The sequence below is a fragment of the Solanum dulcamara genome, chromosome 4 (genome assembly GCF_947179165.1).
Source record: "Solanum dulcamara chromosome 4, daSolDulc1.2, whole genome shotgun sequence".
Classification (NCBI taxonomy): Eukaryota; Viridiplantae; Streptophyta; class Magnoliopsida; order Solanales; family Solanaceae; genus Solanum; species Solanum dulcamara.
This window is the reverse complement of record NC_077240.1, coordinates 4085342-4105174: the sequence shown is the minus strand read 5'-3', so window position 1 is coordinate 4105174 and position 19833 is coordinate 4085342. Positions and strand designations below refer to the sequence as shown.

The following is a 19833-nucleotide window of genomic DNA, read 5'->3' as shown; positions in this document are numbered from 1 at the left end:
TATGTTTTTCCTAGATTTATTACCGCTTGGTGCTCCATTAATGGAGTTCTATCAATGATCAATTTATACAAATGGAAGAGAGGAAGAAGAAGAGGAGCAGAAAGCTTTTATTCAACAACAATCAGTTACATTGATATTTTCTGAATCATCTGATCATGTCATTCTACCACATATATATATTAGATCACAGTCTTATGAGAAAATCTTATAAAAAAAATTAGATCATGGCTAAAACTTTATAAGTTGTTGTTGAACATTAAAAAATAATGTATAAGATTGAGAAATATATTAGTCAATATTAGACCCAAGTCTAGTATTATCGGAAATGGTAATTCTCTAAGGTCTAATTTGTGAAACTTTTAAAAATATGGACAAAATCTAAATAGAAATCTAAAGAAGGGATGTTTTTTGTAAATCACTTAATGTTGTTAGACTAATAGAAATAATGTATTATGAGTGTTTAATTGCCATTTTCATTTGGCAGAATTTTCTTGTGGTTTAGGTTATGTAAATTTTTTACTTTTTTTTGTGGACATATTCTCTCTTTGTTTAGTCTACATTGCTTCCCAATTATGTAATGCTTCTCTTAAAAATTGCTTAAACTCAAATAATGACGTATACAATAAGGTTAGTTCATCAAGAATTAGTACAAATTGCATAATCCAATGTTAAACTATTGTTCTAAAGTTATATTGGCAACTAAGGAGATTAAATTATCTTAAATCTTTAATTAATCTATAACTCCACGAATACCAAATAAAAGGGAAGCACTTTTAATTTAATGATCGTTTTTAACCATCAGATATTTGAAATTTATTGTTGTCACTAGTGTAGATTCAAGCCGATACTTTAATTAAGAATAAAAAGACCATCTCATTTATCCCACCATACAAATCAATTGTATTTGTTCTTTTGGTTTATGTTAAATTCAACTTCAAAAATAGTTTGTTTTAATATATTGGACTCATTATTCAGCAACCTTTCTTGGATAGATAACTTGAATGAATTTCAATGCTTCATGAAATTACATAAGAATAACGTCTAACAAAGTAACAAACCATAGTAAACCGTGAAAATGGCCTAGTATGTCAATCAGAACGCAGGAAATTTTAAGCAAAAAAATTAAAACAAATGTCTTAAGCTCCTCAACCATTGAGCTAAAATTCATATTGTTTTAAGGGAATTTAAAATTTGATAATTTTAAATAATAAATTTAATTTTATATATACAATATAATTTTTCAATGAAAAAAATTCAATTAACCCCTTGCACTCCCGTAGTTCTCTCTGTCAGAACGTCACCATAACTAAAAGTCTATCATGTCGGTAATATAAGCTAAACATAGACTTTGGAAGAAGAGAAAAAAGGTAATAGGAACATGCAGTTTAGTATTTTTGTTTGATTAAGAAATTGGTCGTACCGACCAATTAAAATACGACAAAAAAGAATTCCTACGTATAATATGAATGCAATTCACAAATCAGAGACGAGCTATAGAGTCAATTTGAAAAAGAATTTTAGAAACTATTTTTCTTACTTTCGAAAGGTAAATCATTTTCATTAAATTTGAAAAAAATAAATTAATTTAGAAAATATTTAATCCAATCCAACATGAGTAAATTAAAAAATATTTTCATACCAAAACACAATACTCTAAGGGGTCGTTTGGTGTGATAGATAAGAGGAATTAATTCCAGAATAATTTTTAAATGGTCTTTAATTCCTTGTTTGGTTGCAAAAGCTGGAATAACTTATCTCAGAATTAAAAATTAGTATCGGGATAAGTTATCCCTCCTTGAGGGTGGAATACTAATCCCAGGATAACTTATTCTAGGATAAAAATGTAAAATAACAAAAATACCCCCTTAAACTCTCTTTTATACATCGCTTTTGCATTCATGTATATTTATATAATTTTTAAATACATTTATAATAACATTCATAACTTTAATTAATTTTTTTTATGATAATATATTTTTCTATTAAAAAATTATATTTTATAAATACAATTTCTATTTATGAATAAGTTGAATTTATTTGTCTAATTTTTATGGTTATTTATATTTTGATTTCTCTTAAAATGTTCACTCCACTACTAAATTACATATTTTTAATTAAATAATTTATTACTAACTTAAAAATTATATTTATATAATCAATTCAAATGTAGATAACTTTAAAATGTAGATAATTTTAATAACAAAATTTCTTTTACTTTAATAAACTTAAAATGAAAGTTTTATTTTTAAGCTAAACAAGATGAAAGTTTTATTTTTAAGCTAAATAAGAGGAAAGTTTTATATTTAAGTTAAATAAGATGAAAATTTTATTTAAAGCTAAATAAAATGAAAGTTTTATTTTTAAGTTAACTAAGATGAAAATTTAATTTTAAAAACACGTGGCACAATTATGGAAATGCATAAATAAAAATATTTAAATTAAGTAAGATGAATATTTTATTTTTAGGAATGAATTACTAAAGTTTGCAAAGAAAACGTAAAAAAAGAAGAAGTTAAGATGGAGGATATTTTCGTAAACAAACAACTTATTCTTAAAAATTATGCAATAAAATATAACTTTAATATGACCAATCAAACAAGCAATAAAAACTAATTTGTATCCAAACCAAACGATGATAAGCATGTACCAAAGTTGCACACCCTTAGAAAAAAGGAGTATAACACTTTAAAAATAATTCTAACTTGTTTTAAAGTTTTACTTCTACGTATTGATCGTATTCGTGACAATTTTTTGTTATACTATTATGTCAGAGATAACTACGTATAACTATTCATGATAAATAGGACGAACTACCAGGAAAATTTGATAAATCACTTGTTGAATAGGTTAAAGTACATAAATAATATTAATATTCTTTATATTATTAGCATATAAGATATTGAGAGGTGTTTACATTGACCAAAATAGAAATCAACTAAGGTTGGGTAGTAGAATATAATGGTCAAAATTAATTAATCAACAACTAGGCGGAGACCAATCAAAACGTCAAAAGGGTTCAAATTTAATGTTCATTTTCTTTTTGGCTTCTACTTGAATTAATTCAACTTCAAAAATGATTGTTTTATATACTGGAGTCTTATTCAGCAACCTTTCTTGGGTTAATAACTAAAAAGAATTTCAATGCTTCACTAAATTACATAAGAATAACACCTAGCAAACCAAAGTAAACCGTGAAAATATTCGAGTAGGCCAAACAGAACATTACCATAACAAATTCCACTAAGCTAAACATAGACTTTGAATTAATTAAGTATAACAATATTAATAGGACCATGTAGTTTAGTGTATTTGTTGGTTAAGGATTTGGTGGTTGTAGTTAATATAAGAAATAAGACAAACATTTTAAAGTAGATTAGCCATTAGTCATTTGTATTATTAGCCTGTGTTTAAAATTCAAATAGTTTACATGTGAAAATGGTTTACGCTCCAACCTTTGATTTAAAAATCAAACTCCCCCTTCAATTATGAACAATAATTATTCTCCCTTCTTTATCCTAATTAAGTTTTTAAAATGTCTATTTTACCCTTTGTATTATCAACCTTTGTCTTTTTTCTTTTACTTCTTTAAAATCATGAATTTTTATTTTTTTATTCTAGGTAACATCTATTAAAAAACAAAAATTATTTTTTCTCTTCGAAAAAACTAAAGTAAAATAATCCTAATTGAATATATAAATTATTGACGTTCTATAATGAAATAAATGAGCAGAGTAAAAAGGAATATTTTAATAATAATCAAGACTCTAATACCTATTTATACAAATAAAAATAATAGGTAATATAATAGCTTTTAAATGTATTTCAAAAATAATACAAAAATACTAATAAAAATAAAGGTATATCCTATAAAAAAAACAAAAGATTATCTATTTGTATTGTAAGTGATTTTTATTTTTTAATTTATCTATTCAAACAATTAAGAATAAGAGAGAATTGAAGCATGCATTTATATATATATATTAAATGCATGTACTATTAAAATAATAATAATCATAAATAATGACATAAATTTTAATGACAAATTGATAAAAAAAATTATTCTACTTATAATGTTAATGTGTTTAAATAAAAATCTATAAATACTTAGATTAAGAAAGATAAATATTATACATAGATGGAAGATTGAAAATCAAGGGCAAAATAGATATTGCATGAGATAAAGAAGGGAGAATAATTATTGTTTATAGTCAAGAAGGAAATTTGATTTTTAAAATAAAATTCGCGAGTGTAAACAATTTTCACCCGATAGTTTACTAGTAATTTAGATGCTATATTTTGACAAACATTTTAAAGTAGATTAGCCATTGGGCACTTGCTTTACTGACATATGTTTGAAATTCAAATGATTTACTAATAACATATTTATTAAGTATATATACGTTGTGAAATTCCACTGAATTGTTATTATTATTTTATATTTTTTAATGTATGGTCTAACATTTGATTTTAGTTGTTTTGGTATCATCAAAGTAGAGTGGTTGAGGATCAAACACCAAAACCAATAATTAATGCCTGAATGGACCCATTGTAAAAAAAATGTTGGTGAATTTATGTCTTTTCAGAATAGACTACCTTTTTAAAGGGCTTAATTTTAGTTTAAAAAACAGAAGCAAGGCCATTGTGTACAAAATTTACCATTAACTTTGCACTTTTCTTTCCTCTATTCATTCTGCTTTTTACTGTTGATTGTAATACGTGTAAATAAGTTAAGCTTAGTGCAATAAATCATCATTTCACATGATGTGAATAATATTTTAAGTGAATCACTGTAGTAATATTGTAATTACGTGACAATCAAATATGTTACTATATTTTGTTATTATTTGGTTTAGTAATTACATAACGATATACACTTATATGGGGTTTTCCAAACAGATTTGAACAGAAAACTGGAGAAAATTATTTTTCATGAATTTAAGTTATACATAGTGTTAATTTTTTTTTATATTATCAATTCATTTTAAAATGTGATAACAAGTTTGTTACTGTTTTTTTCGTTTCAAGAAGAATGATCAACTTTTTCTTTTTAATCTATTTAAAAAAGAATTATCTTTTTTTCTTTTTTAGCGACACTTTTAAAGAGCATTTTGATACATGTGACATAACTTTATTTTAGAACTACAAAATTAATTTTTTTTATTTATTTTCTTGAATTTCATGTCAAGTCAAATTAGGTCATTCTTTTTGAAATAGAGGAAATATTATTTTTACTTAAGTATTAAATATTTATTAATTTTTTATTTTTAATTATTTAATAAGTGACCCATTAGCAAAATTAAAGGAAAATAGAGGTTTTTCCTGTCAGAATTTCTGCAAAATTAATCAGTCGCCAGTAAGTTCCCTGAGGCCTCTTTTTTTTTTTTTTTTTATTAATTATGTATTCTAATATGTTCACTCACAAGGTAAATATGAAAAGATGGTAGTGTGGGAACCGAGAAAATGGAGTGGGGGGAAAGTCAATAGAGGTGGACTTTAATTACACCTCTCTGTTTTTGCTAACATCCTCTGCCAAAAACATAGAGATTCTCTCACTCCATTCATTTGTCTAAAATACTAATAAAATATGAGTACATAACTTTTTAATAATTTCTATCAAAAATAATTTTTCTATTATGTGAAAATTAAAATAAAATTTATGTATATTTATCTTTTCACTTGTAAAATTATATTGAATATATTATTATAGTATAGATAGATATCTTTAATAGAGGTTGATTCATGATTTTATATGTTTAATTTTTAAGAATTATAGCATTAAATTCATTATACTATTATAATTGTGGGTTCATTATCTTCTATTTCTTGCAATTTTCTACGTTTTTGCTCATAAATTTATGCTTCACCTAAAAATATTAAATAAAAATAAAAATAACTAGCTTGTTGCAAAAGGTTACTTTTTATTTTTATTTTTCACCTGATATTTAGTGCTTGCAGTATTGCTGTTCTGATTAAATTTAATTTCCACATCACAAGGCCTATTTGGAGAGGCACTCCTAACGATATTTTCTTCGACTCAAACAAAAAATGTTTGATTAGGGTGGGCAGAAGGTTACTTGCCAGAGTTGCCTCAGGTTACTAATTTTACTTAATAATCATTAAAACTGACATGATATAGAAAAAAAAAGTTTTACAATATCAGTGCACATAAGTTAAATTTAAAATAGAATGAGGACAGAATCAAAGTACAATAATAGCCATTCAATTCACTTTGTTTTCCCATACTCGAGTACCCTTTTACTCCCATCAGTATATCTATATCAATATCAATATCATTTATGTAGCAGAGTGAACCAGAACACTTTTGTTTTGCCTTACACTTCTCCATCCCTTGCTGCCTTTTTGGTCACCAAAAACAACTTCTCTAGTAGTTGGTTTACCTCTTCCTCTTTTTTCTTATGTATATAGGAGTATTATGCAGTAATGATGAATAATCAGTTCAAGAAATGATGTCTTTCTCAGAGCAGTACTATTCTTTCTGGTCATTTGGGGTCTTTTTCTTCCTTCTTTTTCTTCCTTCATTTGGTCTCAACATAGATGGAACTCTCTTGTTGTCTTTCAAATACTCTGTTCTTGATGACCCTTTATCAGTTCTTGATAATTGGGACTATAATGATGCAACCCCATGTCTGTGGACTGGTGTAACTTGTGCACCAGACATGTTTAGAGTCATAAGTTTAGTTCTCCCAAATTCTAAGCTTATTGGTTCTGTTCCAGAAGAATTAGGCTTTATTCAACATCTTCATACTATTGATCTTTCAAATAATTTCTTGAATGGAACACTTCCTGTTTCACTTCTCAATGCTTCTGAACTTCAAGTCCTTTCATTGTCAAACAATGCTATTTCTGGTGAACTTCCTGAGTCTATTGGAGGGTTGAAGAGCTTAAACCTTCTAAATCTTTCTGTCAATGCATTTGTTGGAAATATTCCACAAAAGCTGAGTTCTTTGCAGAATCTAAAAGCTGTTTCTTTAAGGAAAAACTATTTTTCTGGTGCAGTACCAAGTGGATTTCAGTTTGTTGAAGTGTTGGATCTTTCTTCTAACTTGTTGAATGGAACATTGCCTGATGATTTTGGTGGTGATAGTTTGAAATACTTGAACTTTTCTTCAAACAAGCTATCTGGTTTAGTGTCACCACAATTTGCCAAGAAAATACCAGCAAATGCTACAATTGATCTTTCTTTCAACTGCCTTACAGGTGAAATCCCAGAGTCAATAGCCTTATCAAACCAGAAAACAGAGTTCTTTGCAGGAAATACAGATCTTTGTGGCAAACCACTCAAGAAACTCTGTACAATCCCTTCAACACTTTCATCTCCACCTAATATAACCAATAATCCTCCAGCAATTGCAGCCATCCCAAAAGAAATTAACTCAACCCCACTTCAAGATTCTGATGGAACAACAGAAACTGCAGCTCAGAATCAACAACAACATGGGCTTAAGCCAGGAACCATAATGGGAATCATAGTAGGTGACTTAGCTGGTGTCGGTGTCCTTGCTGTTGTCTTTCTTTATGTCTACAAATTGAAGAAGAAGAAAAAAGCAAGTGAGTCAATCATAGAGAGCTCAATTGACAAAGACCAAAAATTCAACAAAACTCCAGAACCATCAGTACTAGTTGTAAAAGAAAAAGATACCATTTTTCCTGGTTGGCCATGCTTGACCATACATCAAGAAAGTTCAGATACTGATGACAGTAAAAACCAAGAAAGTGAAGACCAAGTTGAGTATGAAACAGAACAAAAGAATGAGAAAAACAAGAAATCGGAAAGGTCTTTTGTGATGGTGGATGGTGAAACAGAATTAGAGCTAGAAACTTTGCTAAAAGCTTCAGCTTATATTTTGGGGTCAAGTGGAGCTAGCATAGTTTACAAAGCTGTGTTAGAAGATGGAACTGCATTTGCTGTTAGGAGAATTGGTGAGAGTGGTGTTGAAAAATTGAAGGATTTTGAGCAACAAATTAAAGCAATTAACAAGTTAAGGCATCCAAATCTTGTTCGTGTTAGAGGATTCTATTGGGGAGATGAGAAATTAGTAATCTATGACTATCTTGCTAACGGAAGCTTAGCCAATATTGGTTACAGTAAGTTACTTTTCTTTCATCTCTATTCTCTTCATTTTTTATCATACTTCTTGAAAATGTAGGAATTATTCCATGTTTCATTCATTAAAAAAAATGAAAATGAAGAAGATGTTAAATTCTTCTTTGAGAGAAAAACTAGTTCTTGCTTGGTCAAAATAGAGTCCAATTAATCGTAGCATTAGTTTTGATAAATATTTTCTGTCCTTATCATAATTACCCCCAAATATTCTGATTAGTCAAGGGTACTTTATCTTTTGATGTCATGGTTATATTTGCACCAACATTCTCTGATTTGTCACTTTTAACATAAACATTAAGCCTATAGTTTAGCACTAGAGTAGTTGTTAGAGTTAATAATGTAGAAATCATTTAAGAGTAAATCTATATATTATTTTATACATGTATTAGTTATGCAATTGCAAACCAAACAGTTATCAAAAATAGTATTACTTATACAAAATTTAATATCTACATAACTCACATCTAAACCACCTATCAAACTACTCCTCAAGTACACTCTCTGTAAATAGAAGTATTTTAGTTTGTGTACATATACTATACATAGGCTTGGATTTTCGTTACTGATTTTTGCAGAGTATACTTCATATGTGGTTGCATTTGAGGCTCCCAATGGTCCTCCATGTGACATTGTCATAATCCGTGAAAGTCCCCAAACTATACTACAATACATATAATACGTCAAAGTACATGTGCACCCTTCTCAATATTGTACTACAAACGTTTAGGAGATTTGATTTTTTAGTCTTATCCCTAAGTAATTTTTTTTATAGAAATCTTAAGAGGTCTTAAAAAGATCATTTTTCCTAATTCAATTTATAAGTGGTCATAAGAGATCATTTCCATCAAACATCCACTCAAACAAAATTAGGGGTGTACTATTAATATTAATATACTTGAATTTGATATATTTTATTTGAGCTGAAGGTCTATCAGAAATAATATCTCTATCTTTACAAAGTGATCATTAAGACCGTATACACATGACCAGACATATGGAATTACACTCATGATAGCTGATTTTTAGAAAGTAGTTAGATATAACTCATGCACTTAAACTTTTTAGTATTTAAAAAAACATTATTATTGTGAAAAAATTTCAGGAAAAGTTGGTTCCTCTCCATACCATTTATCATATGAAGTTCGGCTCAAGATAGCAAAAGGAATTGCGAGAGGATTGACCTACATCCACGACAAGAGACATGTGCATGGCAATATTAAACCCAGTAACATTCTCTTAACACCAGATATGGAGCCCATAATAAGTGACATTGGCCTTCATGGGCTTATTCATAGTAAAAATAGCTGCAAACCGGAGAATTCAGCCCGGCATTTCGGTAGCAAGCGGTCCACGTCCTCCTCCCGAGATGGTTTAAATGATCAACCGGTTCATGGAAGTCCTTACATTGCCCCAGCCGGGTTCGTGGTGGGGTGCACATCTCCGTACCATGCCCCGGAGTCATTGGAGAGCCTCAAGCCTAGTCCTAAATGGGATGTTTACTCATTTGGGATTGTGTTACTTGAGCTTCTAACCGGGAAAGTATTCTCGGTTCGGGAGTTGAGCCAGTGGACCACCGGTTCAGTAGAGGATGACGTGGACCGGGTTTTGAGGATGGCTGACGTGGCAATCAGAGCTGACGTGGAGAGCAGGGAAGAGACCATGGTGTCATTGTTTAAGTTAGGTTTTAGTTGTGCATCATTGAATCCACAAAAAAGGCCTACAATGAAAGATGCCCTTCATGTGCTTGATAAAGTACCAGGTTATTCACATTACTAATCATTATGTTGGGACCAAGAAAAGCTATAAAGTAGTGTATAAAGAGCTGTTAGCTCTCTTTAATTTGTTCTTCTTTTGACTTGGAAAGATTTTTGCTACATAAAGAGGAGAAGAACCGTTGTGTTGTAATTGATGAAAGTGTTGTAAGTTTGGCAAATTGATCAAGAGTGTATTTATATTGAGTTTAACAACTACTTTACAGTTTACACCAATCGGTAACTAAAGGATACTACCAATAATCAGTAGAGTTAGTAAGGTGATTTTTTTTATACGGTCGGTCGAACTCATGTACAAATTATTTATGTATAAAGAAAATGTAGAAATAAATAACTTTAAGAGCTAGAGTTCCAAATCTAATTTTCAAATCCTAGATCTGTCTATCAATATAAGATTAGTGAGACTTCTTTGTTGTTAAGTATGGTTATTGAGAAAGGCCAAAACGAGTTGCTTAAATTGAGCTGTTGGAATATTGCCAAAGAGGTGCATTGATTTACTTTAATGGTCAAAAAGATGAGTTGATTCACTAATTGAGTAATGAAGGCTCCATCGCTGCCTTTTTTTTTTAGCCTTTAGCAAATTAAAATATTTTATTTGTATTTGATCTTCTCATACATATATTACCACTAAAAGATGAGAGGAAATAACTTCCTCGCAAAACAGAGGAACCCAAATGTAATAACTAATAAGCAATGTCACTTTTGCTTCCAAAGAAGTGTGCAAAGGCACATTTCTGAAAAGCTTTCTCAAAAAGCTAACAAAACAAAGAATCGATATACTTCTTTTTAATGAAATTTGATACGGGAGATTTTCTTTATTAAATAACGATATTGTCTAAGGTTAGTTTGTATACATGGACTATTCCATTAGTATTAGGTATCTGCTAACTCCTATCATGGCCATAATAACTTTGCTCACCAAAGCTTATAGCGTTAATTGAATGACCACTTGCACATCGGTAGCAGAAACAAATTTTTACAAGGTTTTAGGAAGGGAAAATTCTGCAGTAAATAGAGTTTCTATTGACAAATTGATAAAATATTTGTTTAGATGAATAAGGATGCATCAATATCACTCTTTAGATACATAGAACAAGAAAAGAAGAGAAATAATCAGTTCTTTGATGCAGACTGGAAGATAAAGACAGCGGTCAAAATGCCCACCAATGCAGTGACTGCCAATGCTACTGTAGGTAAGGGCCCTGAGACCCCGAAATTCTGAAGAAAAAAACAGCATGAGTTTAATTACTAATTCATGTAGTTGTTCGAACAGTTATATGATGGCTAAATATCATAATGTTTATGACAGAAGAATGAAAAAGAAGACAGACAAAATTGAACTCCGATATACAGATAATATACAAACTACTGAACATTCACTATCACAACCCAAAAGCAGAATCTCAAATCTATGTGGTGTGTGCTGAACTCAGTTACTATAGCGGTGGTGTTTGCCTATACTCTAATTCTTTTAATTTTCGCAACATGACAGTCCAATATATGTGGATGTGGTATATCAAACATCATGTTAAGTGGCTCCAATGTACAGATATCTGAGATTAGGATAAGTTGTAATTTGGTAAGAGCTGATATATCAAAGTACATGTACGGTTTAACATCTTTCACTGCAAGAAATGACAAAGATATATCCAATCCGTGACAAAATATACACATTAACAAAAAGATGAGAATAAGTGTCCTACCTCCAGAAGACCTTTGCCAGTGGCTATTTCTACACTAATAGCAGCTGCAAAACCAACCATGGCAGATCGACCAAGCCATACGTCCAAATTACTTTCTTCGTTGGTATTCTGCCCACATCGTATGGAAAGTGATGCTACTCTACTTGGCATAGCTTTAATCTGAGAGAAACTGTTCCTGATCACTGTAAATACAGAGGATCAGTTCCTAACCACTAGCACAGGGAAGTGCAAATTTAAATTATACTGTAATGGCTCCAAATTTGCATAGCATGCAGAAACCACTCCCCCAATCCACACCACCACTCAAAATATATAAAAGAAAAGAAAAAAACATGCAAGCATTGGGCTCGAATACCAAGAAGAAAGGTAACCTGCAGTCTTCCCAGTGTGCTTTTAAGTTGTGACCGACATAATAAGCTGCACTTTTGGTTATTATGTTGTAATTAATGTAAATATATATAATTGATAAAAGCTAGAGCGGTGTCTCTAACTAAATGATTAAGTAACTTTTCATATGATGGAATATGATACAAAAGACTTTCATGGAAACTGGTCTGCTCTTTACATTAAGAAAGAATAATGTTCTCTATAAGTGTCAACTGAAAGAACAAGGGAAGGGAAGGAGAAAAAATGAGTTTTCTCTCTCGAATAATCATAATGTAAAGATATCAGAGTTGATCACCCACACAAAAATCATAATAGATTCAGGTATGTTTTTTACTGATTAACTGTTCTTTTGCACATATTTGTGAGAGTCGAAAGTTCCACGATCTTGAAGTCATGATAGGACTTGTGTTAGATTTCTTTAACGTTCATAATTTATGATTAATGATTTCCCTAACATGCTGAAGGAAATATAGGTTCATATTGTGTGGATCAACCCTAAACTTACATGAATAAATTTAAAAGGAAAAACAAGAGAGGACACATTGATTGGGAGTTGTTTTGTTTAAATAGTTCTTCTCTTCCCTTGTAAGGATGACTTTTCCTTCTGAAAAAACGATATACTTTTATTAAAGACAACTCTCAACTTCCCAAAGTTGCTGAGAAAGAATACTTAAGCAGAATCTTCTAAGAAACAGTCTTCTATAACAGGTATGGTCGTAGACTGCAAACCTTTATAATGCGATTTGTATTTTATAGACATGTACGACTAGTGAAACAAATAGTGGAGAGTTGTTGGGTGTTTGCCCACACAAACATTTAACGTGGTTCGGTCAACTGATCTACATCCACAAGAGGAGATGAGCAATCCACTATAAATATGAGAGTATAAATATCGAGAGAAATAACCTCACACAATTCACTCGAAATAAAAAGAGGTTCACACAAGTGTTAACGTAACACTTGTGTCTCACCGTTTCTCCCCCTATACAAAACTCTCAAAGCCCCTAGGACTACATTGTGAATGCTACCAAGTTAGAAGGAATAAACCTCTATTTATAGAGTTATAAATCTTTTCCTATAAGAAAAAGGACTAGCCAAATATGTACGATTTGTATTTTAGGTTTTCCTTTTCCTGAAAGGAAAACACAATGTCTCCATATTTGGCTAGTCCTTTTTCTTATAGGAAAAGATTTATAACTCTATAAATAGAGGTTTATTCCTTCTAACTTGGTAGCATTCACAATGTAGTCCTAGGGGCTTTGAGAGTTTTGTATAGGGGGAGAAACGGTGAGACACAAGTGTTACGTTAACACTTGTGTGAACCTCTTTTTATTTCGAGTGAATTGTGTGAGGTTATTTCTCTCGATATTTATACTCTCATATTTATAGTGGATTGCTCATCTCCTCTTGTGGATGTAGATCAGTTGACCGAACCACGTTAAATGTTTGTGTCTCTTTTGGTATATTTCTCGCTTGTCTTCTTACTCATGGTCTTTCGAGGTTTGCATTGCTAGCTTCCGCATGACACCTAATTATTTTCGTTCCTAACAATAGTATCCTAAAGAATTGTATGTACCATGATTGAATTCTTTTTCTTCATATCTAAACCCAAAATCCATTTCTAGTGCTCTTCTTTAGAAAGCACCTGAAATTCATAAATAGTCATGATAGCAGGGGTAGCTCCGAAGGCCATGGGAAATTTACACATATACAAGATTGAAAGCCAATAACGAAATGACAATCCATGATGTACAATTTTTCGGCTCCTCATTTCAAAAGCTGGTATATAATACTTCAATCCAGCCTTATTTTTAGATGAATTTTACTTCACTCGAAGCTTTATTGCTCACAAATAATTAAACGAAGGATAAATTCATCTTCAAAATTCTGGATAACTCCCAGGAATTAGTAGACTAAGACCTAAGTAACATGTCAGCATAAAATCGTCTAACAATGACAAAAATGCTTTAACGACACCTAATTTAGTACATCTTGCATAGTCCAATTTCCAGCACTACATTTTTATTTTTCAAACTCTTAAAATCCTGAATCCACCGCTGAATGCACCGGTTGATTATTTGACAAAAAGAGTAGGTTAAGCTTACATAAGGGAGAACCAGTAGCAAAAGCAGTCCCAAATTGAGTACGAGTTGAGCTCCTAATAGAAGAAACGCTTACTGGGTTTGACACAACAACATCTGGCAAAAGGAAAACACATAATTTTTCGTTAATTTTTTTCAGTTTTAGAAACAAAAAAGGGAAGAAATTGTTGATATAATTACCACGAATTGAAGTGCAGAAAGAGCTTGAAATTTGAACGACAGCCATGTCTGGCGGGTGATTTTGGGAAATTATGAAAAGTAGACCTCTCAATTTCTATCTTTCTACAAACAAAAACAAATACTCTTTCTGATTATTTTTTTTTCATTCGGAGCTACGTAAACACGGGGAATAGCCGCCACGTAGCATCTTCTGAGATGTTATGTGCTTCTTGGGCTTTCCGAGTTTGAGCATCCTTTGGTATTGGGCTGTGTAAAAATCCATACAAGAGTTGATGGGTTCACGAGTGTGAGAAACCGGGCGTTTTAGCAATATTTTATTGTGAAATTTTTATTTGGAAAAAGGGTAAAAAAATACTTCAATTTTTCGTTTATTAGTTTACTTTGCTCCTATAATTAAAATTAAGTTAATCCTAACCTTGCCGTTTGTAAAGTTTGTACGCGTACCCTAATTTGACGGAATTCCCCAAATTCAATCAAAATTAATCCATTTTTTTTTAAAAAAAAAATAATCTAACCTGCACCCAACCCAACTACAAGTAACCCAAACAAATATACCCCTCCCATCTCACCTAAATTAACTACTAACCCCACAAATTCAAATCAATTTCCAAGAAACCCCAAAATAAGAAAATCTAATAAAGATTTTTAAAAAAATCACTTGCTGTGGCAAAAGCCAATTAAGGCATAGTGTGATTTGTAACATTGACAATCTACCCCCACCCACGCTAACACTTAATCTAATACTCCTTCCGTCTCATATTAGATGAGTACTTTCAATTTTATACGATAATTAAGAAATTATTAGTATATTGAAAGATTTTATCATTTTGTCTTTTATTTACATCAATGCAATATACATAGATTATAGAAATAGCTAGTATTGAAAATTGTTTACATTCAAAAGGTTATATTAATTGTAGGGGGGAAATAAGAAAAAAATATTTAATTTTATCTTGATTTAGTAAATGATTAAGTAATATGAGATAAATATTTTTAGTAAAATGTCTATCTAATATGTGACTGAGGGAGTAACTATATATACCATTTTCTAAACATTCCAGTCCACCTGTCTATAAAATATTGGAGCAAATATTTTTTAATAGATTTTTTTGATACGCGATCTATTGGGTTAACAAACAAAGACAAATTGCTTAGGTACCAACCTCCATTTAATTAGACTAATATTTTTAGCTGTCGAACTTGCAGAAATTAAATGACCTTAACATAGATACCCTTTCTGTTCAGCTAAGAGAATATTCAGTGCAACAATTAACTATCCAATAACTTCATGTACTTTCCACAAAAATGACAAATGAAATTAATTTAATGTTTATAAATTAATACCTATTTAAAACAAAACTAGCAGCTTAGTTTGAACAAAGTATTATAGCTTAGTCAAATAATTTATATGATTAAATCATAAGAGTCTATTTGATAAGTTCTCAAAAATTCTTGAATGATACTTACTTTGGATCGAGGGCAAGAATTTCTATAAAGGGCAGCCCGGTGCACTGAAGTTCTGCCAGAGACTGTTTTCAAGACTTGAATCCGTGACCTTCTGGTCACATGACAACAATTTTACCAGTTAATCCAAGGCTCCCCTTCAAAGGCAAGAATTTCTATAGTGCAGTAATATATAACGAGCGCACGTAACATATTTTTCTGGTGTGTGGTACCACCGAATCATAATTCAGTAGTGTTTTGATATGCCATAGGGATTAGTATTAGGGTTAAAGTTAAAAGTTTTATGTATATCAATTAAGTGCAAGTTTGAAAGTAGAGGGAAAGTTTTAACTTTTTTGGGTGAAAATTAAACTATTTCTAGTGGGGAAGTGAGCCAAATGATGCCTTTTGACAGTTGAAAAATTAAAGTATTAATTGCAGTAAAAAAATCAAAAAATTAAAAGAAAAGACACAAATTTGAAGACTTGAAGTAGCAAAGACAAAAATCAGACGATTAATTTCACTCGAAAAGAATAAAGGAAAAGAAGTAGGACACTTGATTAAACAAAGTTGACCATTTGCTAAATCAGCTGTTAGAAATACGAACTGAAAGTCTTACAAAACTAAGGTTTTCTTATTTTATCTTATTTGATTGGATTAAAAAAATTGAAAATATTTTCACCAGAAAAAACATGCTATTTAAAAATAAAAATAAAATGACTACAAGTTCTATAACTTATATATTCTACCGTAAGGCCATAAATATATTTGGAAAAAACATGAATTTTTTTAAAAAAAAAATTAGTGTATGGCCATATAACTTATTATTATTTGACAAATATACTTGCAAGTATTCCAAATTTTTAAGTTTTTTGTAAAAACTAGAATTTACCATAATTTTTTTATATTTTATAAAAACACCATCATCTATATCTCAATTAATATCTATTTACAATCAATTCCATTAAAAAGAAAAACTTGTTTTTAAGGAGTTATGATTTATCCTGAATCAAGGACAAGTTTGAGTGTGTAATTATTGTAATGTTCTTGCATATAGTGTTGTTTTTGTTATTGATTGTCATCAATTATGTTATAAGTTTTTTTTTAACGGAACATAGTCATTATAAAATGATAATACAAACTTATGGATAATTTTAATAATTTTTATAATTTATAGGTATACATTATATTTTCTTTAAAAATAAATATTTTTCCAAAATCTACGATAAAACTTTACTCAAATTTCACCCAAAATTACTTGTATCATTTGTTCTACACAACGTTTCCAATCTTACCCCTTGAGCATCCCACCCCAAGCCCCACTCCCTCACACTCCTACAACTTTTTGGTAAATTATAATATATAAATACTTTTAACATAATATTTTTAATTTACTTATCAAACATCAAAGATCAACTTATTTTTTCAAGTAAATATTTTCTAAAAAAAAACAGTTTTCATGAAAAAATATTTTCCTACATACCAAAAACACCCAAAGTCTTACTGAGAAATAACATAATTTCGAAGTAACAGAAACAGGAAATAAGACTTTCAATTTCGGAATTGAAATAAATAAATAAATAAAGTTAAGGTGAAGAAAGGAAGCAGAACACTTGGTAAATTTTGCTAAAAGAGCTGTTAAAATATATATTAACATAAAATAAAATAAAAGATCATAACTAATTTCGATATCAAGTCAAAATTTCTGTCAAACTATTCAAATATAGAGCCCGTTTGAATGAGATTTAAATTGATCAAACCAACTTATAAGCTCCTTTTTAACTTTTGAACGTGTTTGCCTAATATTAACTTTAAGCCATAAAGTTCTAAAAGTCAGAAAAGTTAAGATTTCTAAAAAATTTTCTAAGGGCTTAAAATCATTTTGTTTGACCATAAAAATTACTTTTATATCCCTTATATTTTAACTAAATTCTCAAACTACTATTTTTATTCTTTTAATCCTAAAATTCAAATACTTATTTTCAACATAAGCACTTTTATTTAAACATTCAACTACTTATTTATAAAAATAACTTTCAGCACTTCAAAAATTATAAAAATACTTTATACATAAAAATTATTTTTTTTAGCTCATCCAAACAGTCTCATTCTCGCTATTATCTGACATTATTTCACATTCCTAAGTTTATGGTATTGTTCTGGTTCATCCTCTCCATGCAATTTGTCCCGACACTAATAAAAAAACGTACATTTTCATAGTTTCACACATTAATTGGAGATTATTATACTCAGATATCCGTAATTTTCTAGTATAATTATCGTACTATACTCTATACAAAGGGGCATAATTCAGATGAGCAAATATTATATTGGGATTTTTCTTATCTAAAGAATATAATATAATACTCCTACAATTACAATATGAAAACCAAGATGAAAAAAATCTCACAAACATTGACTGACACAAGACTTTGGTTTCCCACCATAAGCTTGCTGACAAATTGACGTAGGTTTCTGTGATTTCAAGCAAAGTTGCGAAGAAATCGGACATTTTTGTAAACAATTATCTCCTAAACTGCCGGTAACTGAAGTTTGCCGGCCGAAAAATCCCGCCGGCGGCGACCCATTCAAGAAATTTCCGTCAAGATACAGCCTTTTCAACGTCGCCTTTCTGCTGTACTGCAACGGAATCGGTCCACGAAACTTATTGTACCTCAGTGACAACGACGACAATCGAGGGAAAATCGCGAAATTTACCGGCAAATTTCCTTCGATTTTGTTGAAACCCAAATCGACGGCGACAAGGTCGCTTTTCAAATTAACAACCCTTGAGATCTCGACAAGTGTAAAGCTGTTGTTCGCCATGTCGATTTGTTGTAACGAAGGTAACTGAAAGAACCAAGGTTCAATAGTTCCAGATAACGAATTTTCACTAAGCTCCACAACTTCCAGCTGATTTAACCCGTCAAAAGAGGATTTTAATAGAGACCCGGATAGTAAATTAGCCTTCGCAGCAAGCTCTAGTAGATTTGGGGGTAATTTTGGGAGTGACCCAGTAAGCTTATTGTAACTAAGATCAAGTCTTCTCAAGCTGGTTAACTCATTCATCGAATTTGGAAACCCAGAAATCAAATTATGAGAAAGATCAAGAGAAAGCAGAGATTTTAAAGAAGCGATGGAAGGTGGAACCGACCCAGAAAATGAATTGAATCGAAGAACCAGGTTCTTGAGATTCAGTAAAGAAGACAGAGAAGAAGGAATTGGGCCATAGAAATAGTTGTTTTGAAGATCAAGAGTGACAAGTTGAGTGAGTTTAGAAATTAATGGAGTAAGAGTCCCTGTATAACCAGCAGGATCAAGGGTAAGTTCAGTTACTCTGTTACCAGAGCTACAAGAAAGGCCACAAGTGAAATGGGTGACACGAGGGACAGAGCAAGGGTCAGTAGTGAAATTCCAAGATCCTAAACAAGAATATGAAGGAATAGAAGAAGGTTTAATGGCGGCTTTAAAAGCTTGAAGGGCGATTATATCTGAAGATGGAGGAATTGATTGAACTGATGAAACTGAAAAAAGAAAGAGAAAGAAGAAAACAGAGGTTCTTGATTTTGACATGTTTTAAAAATGGCTACAAATATGATCAATTTTTTTGGGGTTTTGTAATAGAGGGTTCTGGTGGTTTAGGCAAATGTGGGGCCTTTTCAAGTCCACTGACGATATCTTTGTACAATTAGCTGGAGAGCAGTATATATAGGGACTAGGATTAGCAAAGCTATAATTTGTTTTAACTCGTAATTAATCAATCAAAATGGTTTATATTGGTCTTTGCTGTCATTTGGTTTAACTTAGGGGCTAATACATTATAGGGTTGGTGAGCAGGTGCTTGCTAAACATATAGGAATGATAAAATTATTCAGCATCCCTATGATTATAAGATCATTGTTGATGCAAAATATACTAACACACAGGGGGAGCCACCAAATGTTCAGAGATTAAGAACCCCTAAATTATACTATTTATATATAATTAAAATAAATTTTTATGTATATATAATTGATGTTGAATTTTCTTCGATAAATTCATCTATTTTTTTAAATTTTGAACCATTTACTCAAAATTTCTAATTCCGTAATTATACTAACAAACTTGAAAAGAATAATATA

At 30.6% G+C, this 19833-nt stretch overlaps 3 protein-coding genes across 3 annotated transcripts; 1 reads left to right on the top strand and 2 right to left on the bottom strand.

Annotated features, from left to right (window-relative positions):
• Positions 1-6222: 6222 nt before the first annotated feature.
• LOC129885591 (probable LRR receptor-like serine/threonine-protein kinase At4g37250) lies at positions 6223-10092 on the top strand. The gene is made up of 2 exons (XM_055959921.1): positions 6223-8106; positions 9228-10092. The coding sequence occupies exons 1-2, from the start codon at positions 6465-6467 to the stop codon at positions 9899-9901; spliced, it is 2316 nt and encodes a 771-aa protein (XP_055815896.1). The 5' UTR covers positions 6223-6464; the 3' UTR covers positions 9902-10092.
• Positions 10093-10901: 809 nt separating this feature from the next.
• On the bottom strand, positions 10902-14404 carry LOC129885590 (stress enhanced protein 1, chloroplastic). The gene is made up of 4 exons (XM_055959920.1): positions 14270-14404; positions 14093-14185; positions 11601-11782; positions 10902-11115 (listed from the first exon to the last, which is right to left on the bottom strand). Exons 1-4 carry the CDS (start codon positions 14313-14315, stop codon positions 11011-11013), a joined length of 426 nt encoding a protein of 141 aa, XP_055815895.1. The 5' UTR covers positions 14316-14404; the 3' UTR covers positions 10902-11010.
• Positions 14405-18021: 3617 nt separating this feature from the next.
• LOC129885589 (LRR receptor-like serine/threonine-protein kinase RGI5) lies at positions 18022-19430 on the bottom strand. Its single transcript, XM_055959918.1, has one exon. It carries the CDS (start codon positions 19283-19285, stop codon positions 18119-18121), a length of 1167 nt encoding a protein of 388 aa, XP_055815893.1. The 5' UTR covers positions 19286-19430; the 3' UTR covers positions 18022-18118.
• Positions 19431-19833: the final 403 nt, after the last annotated feature.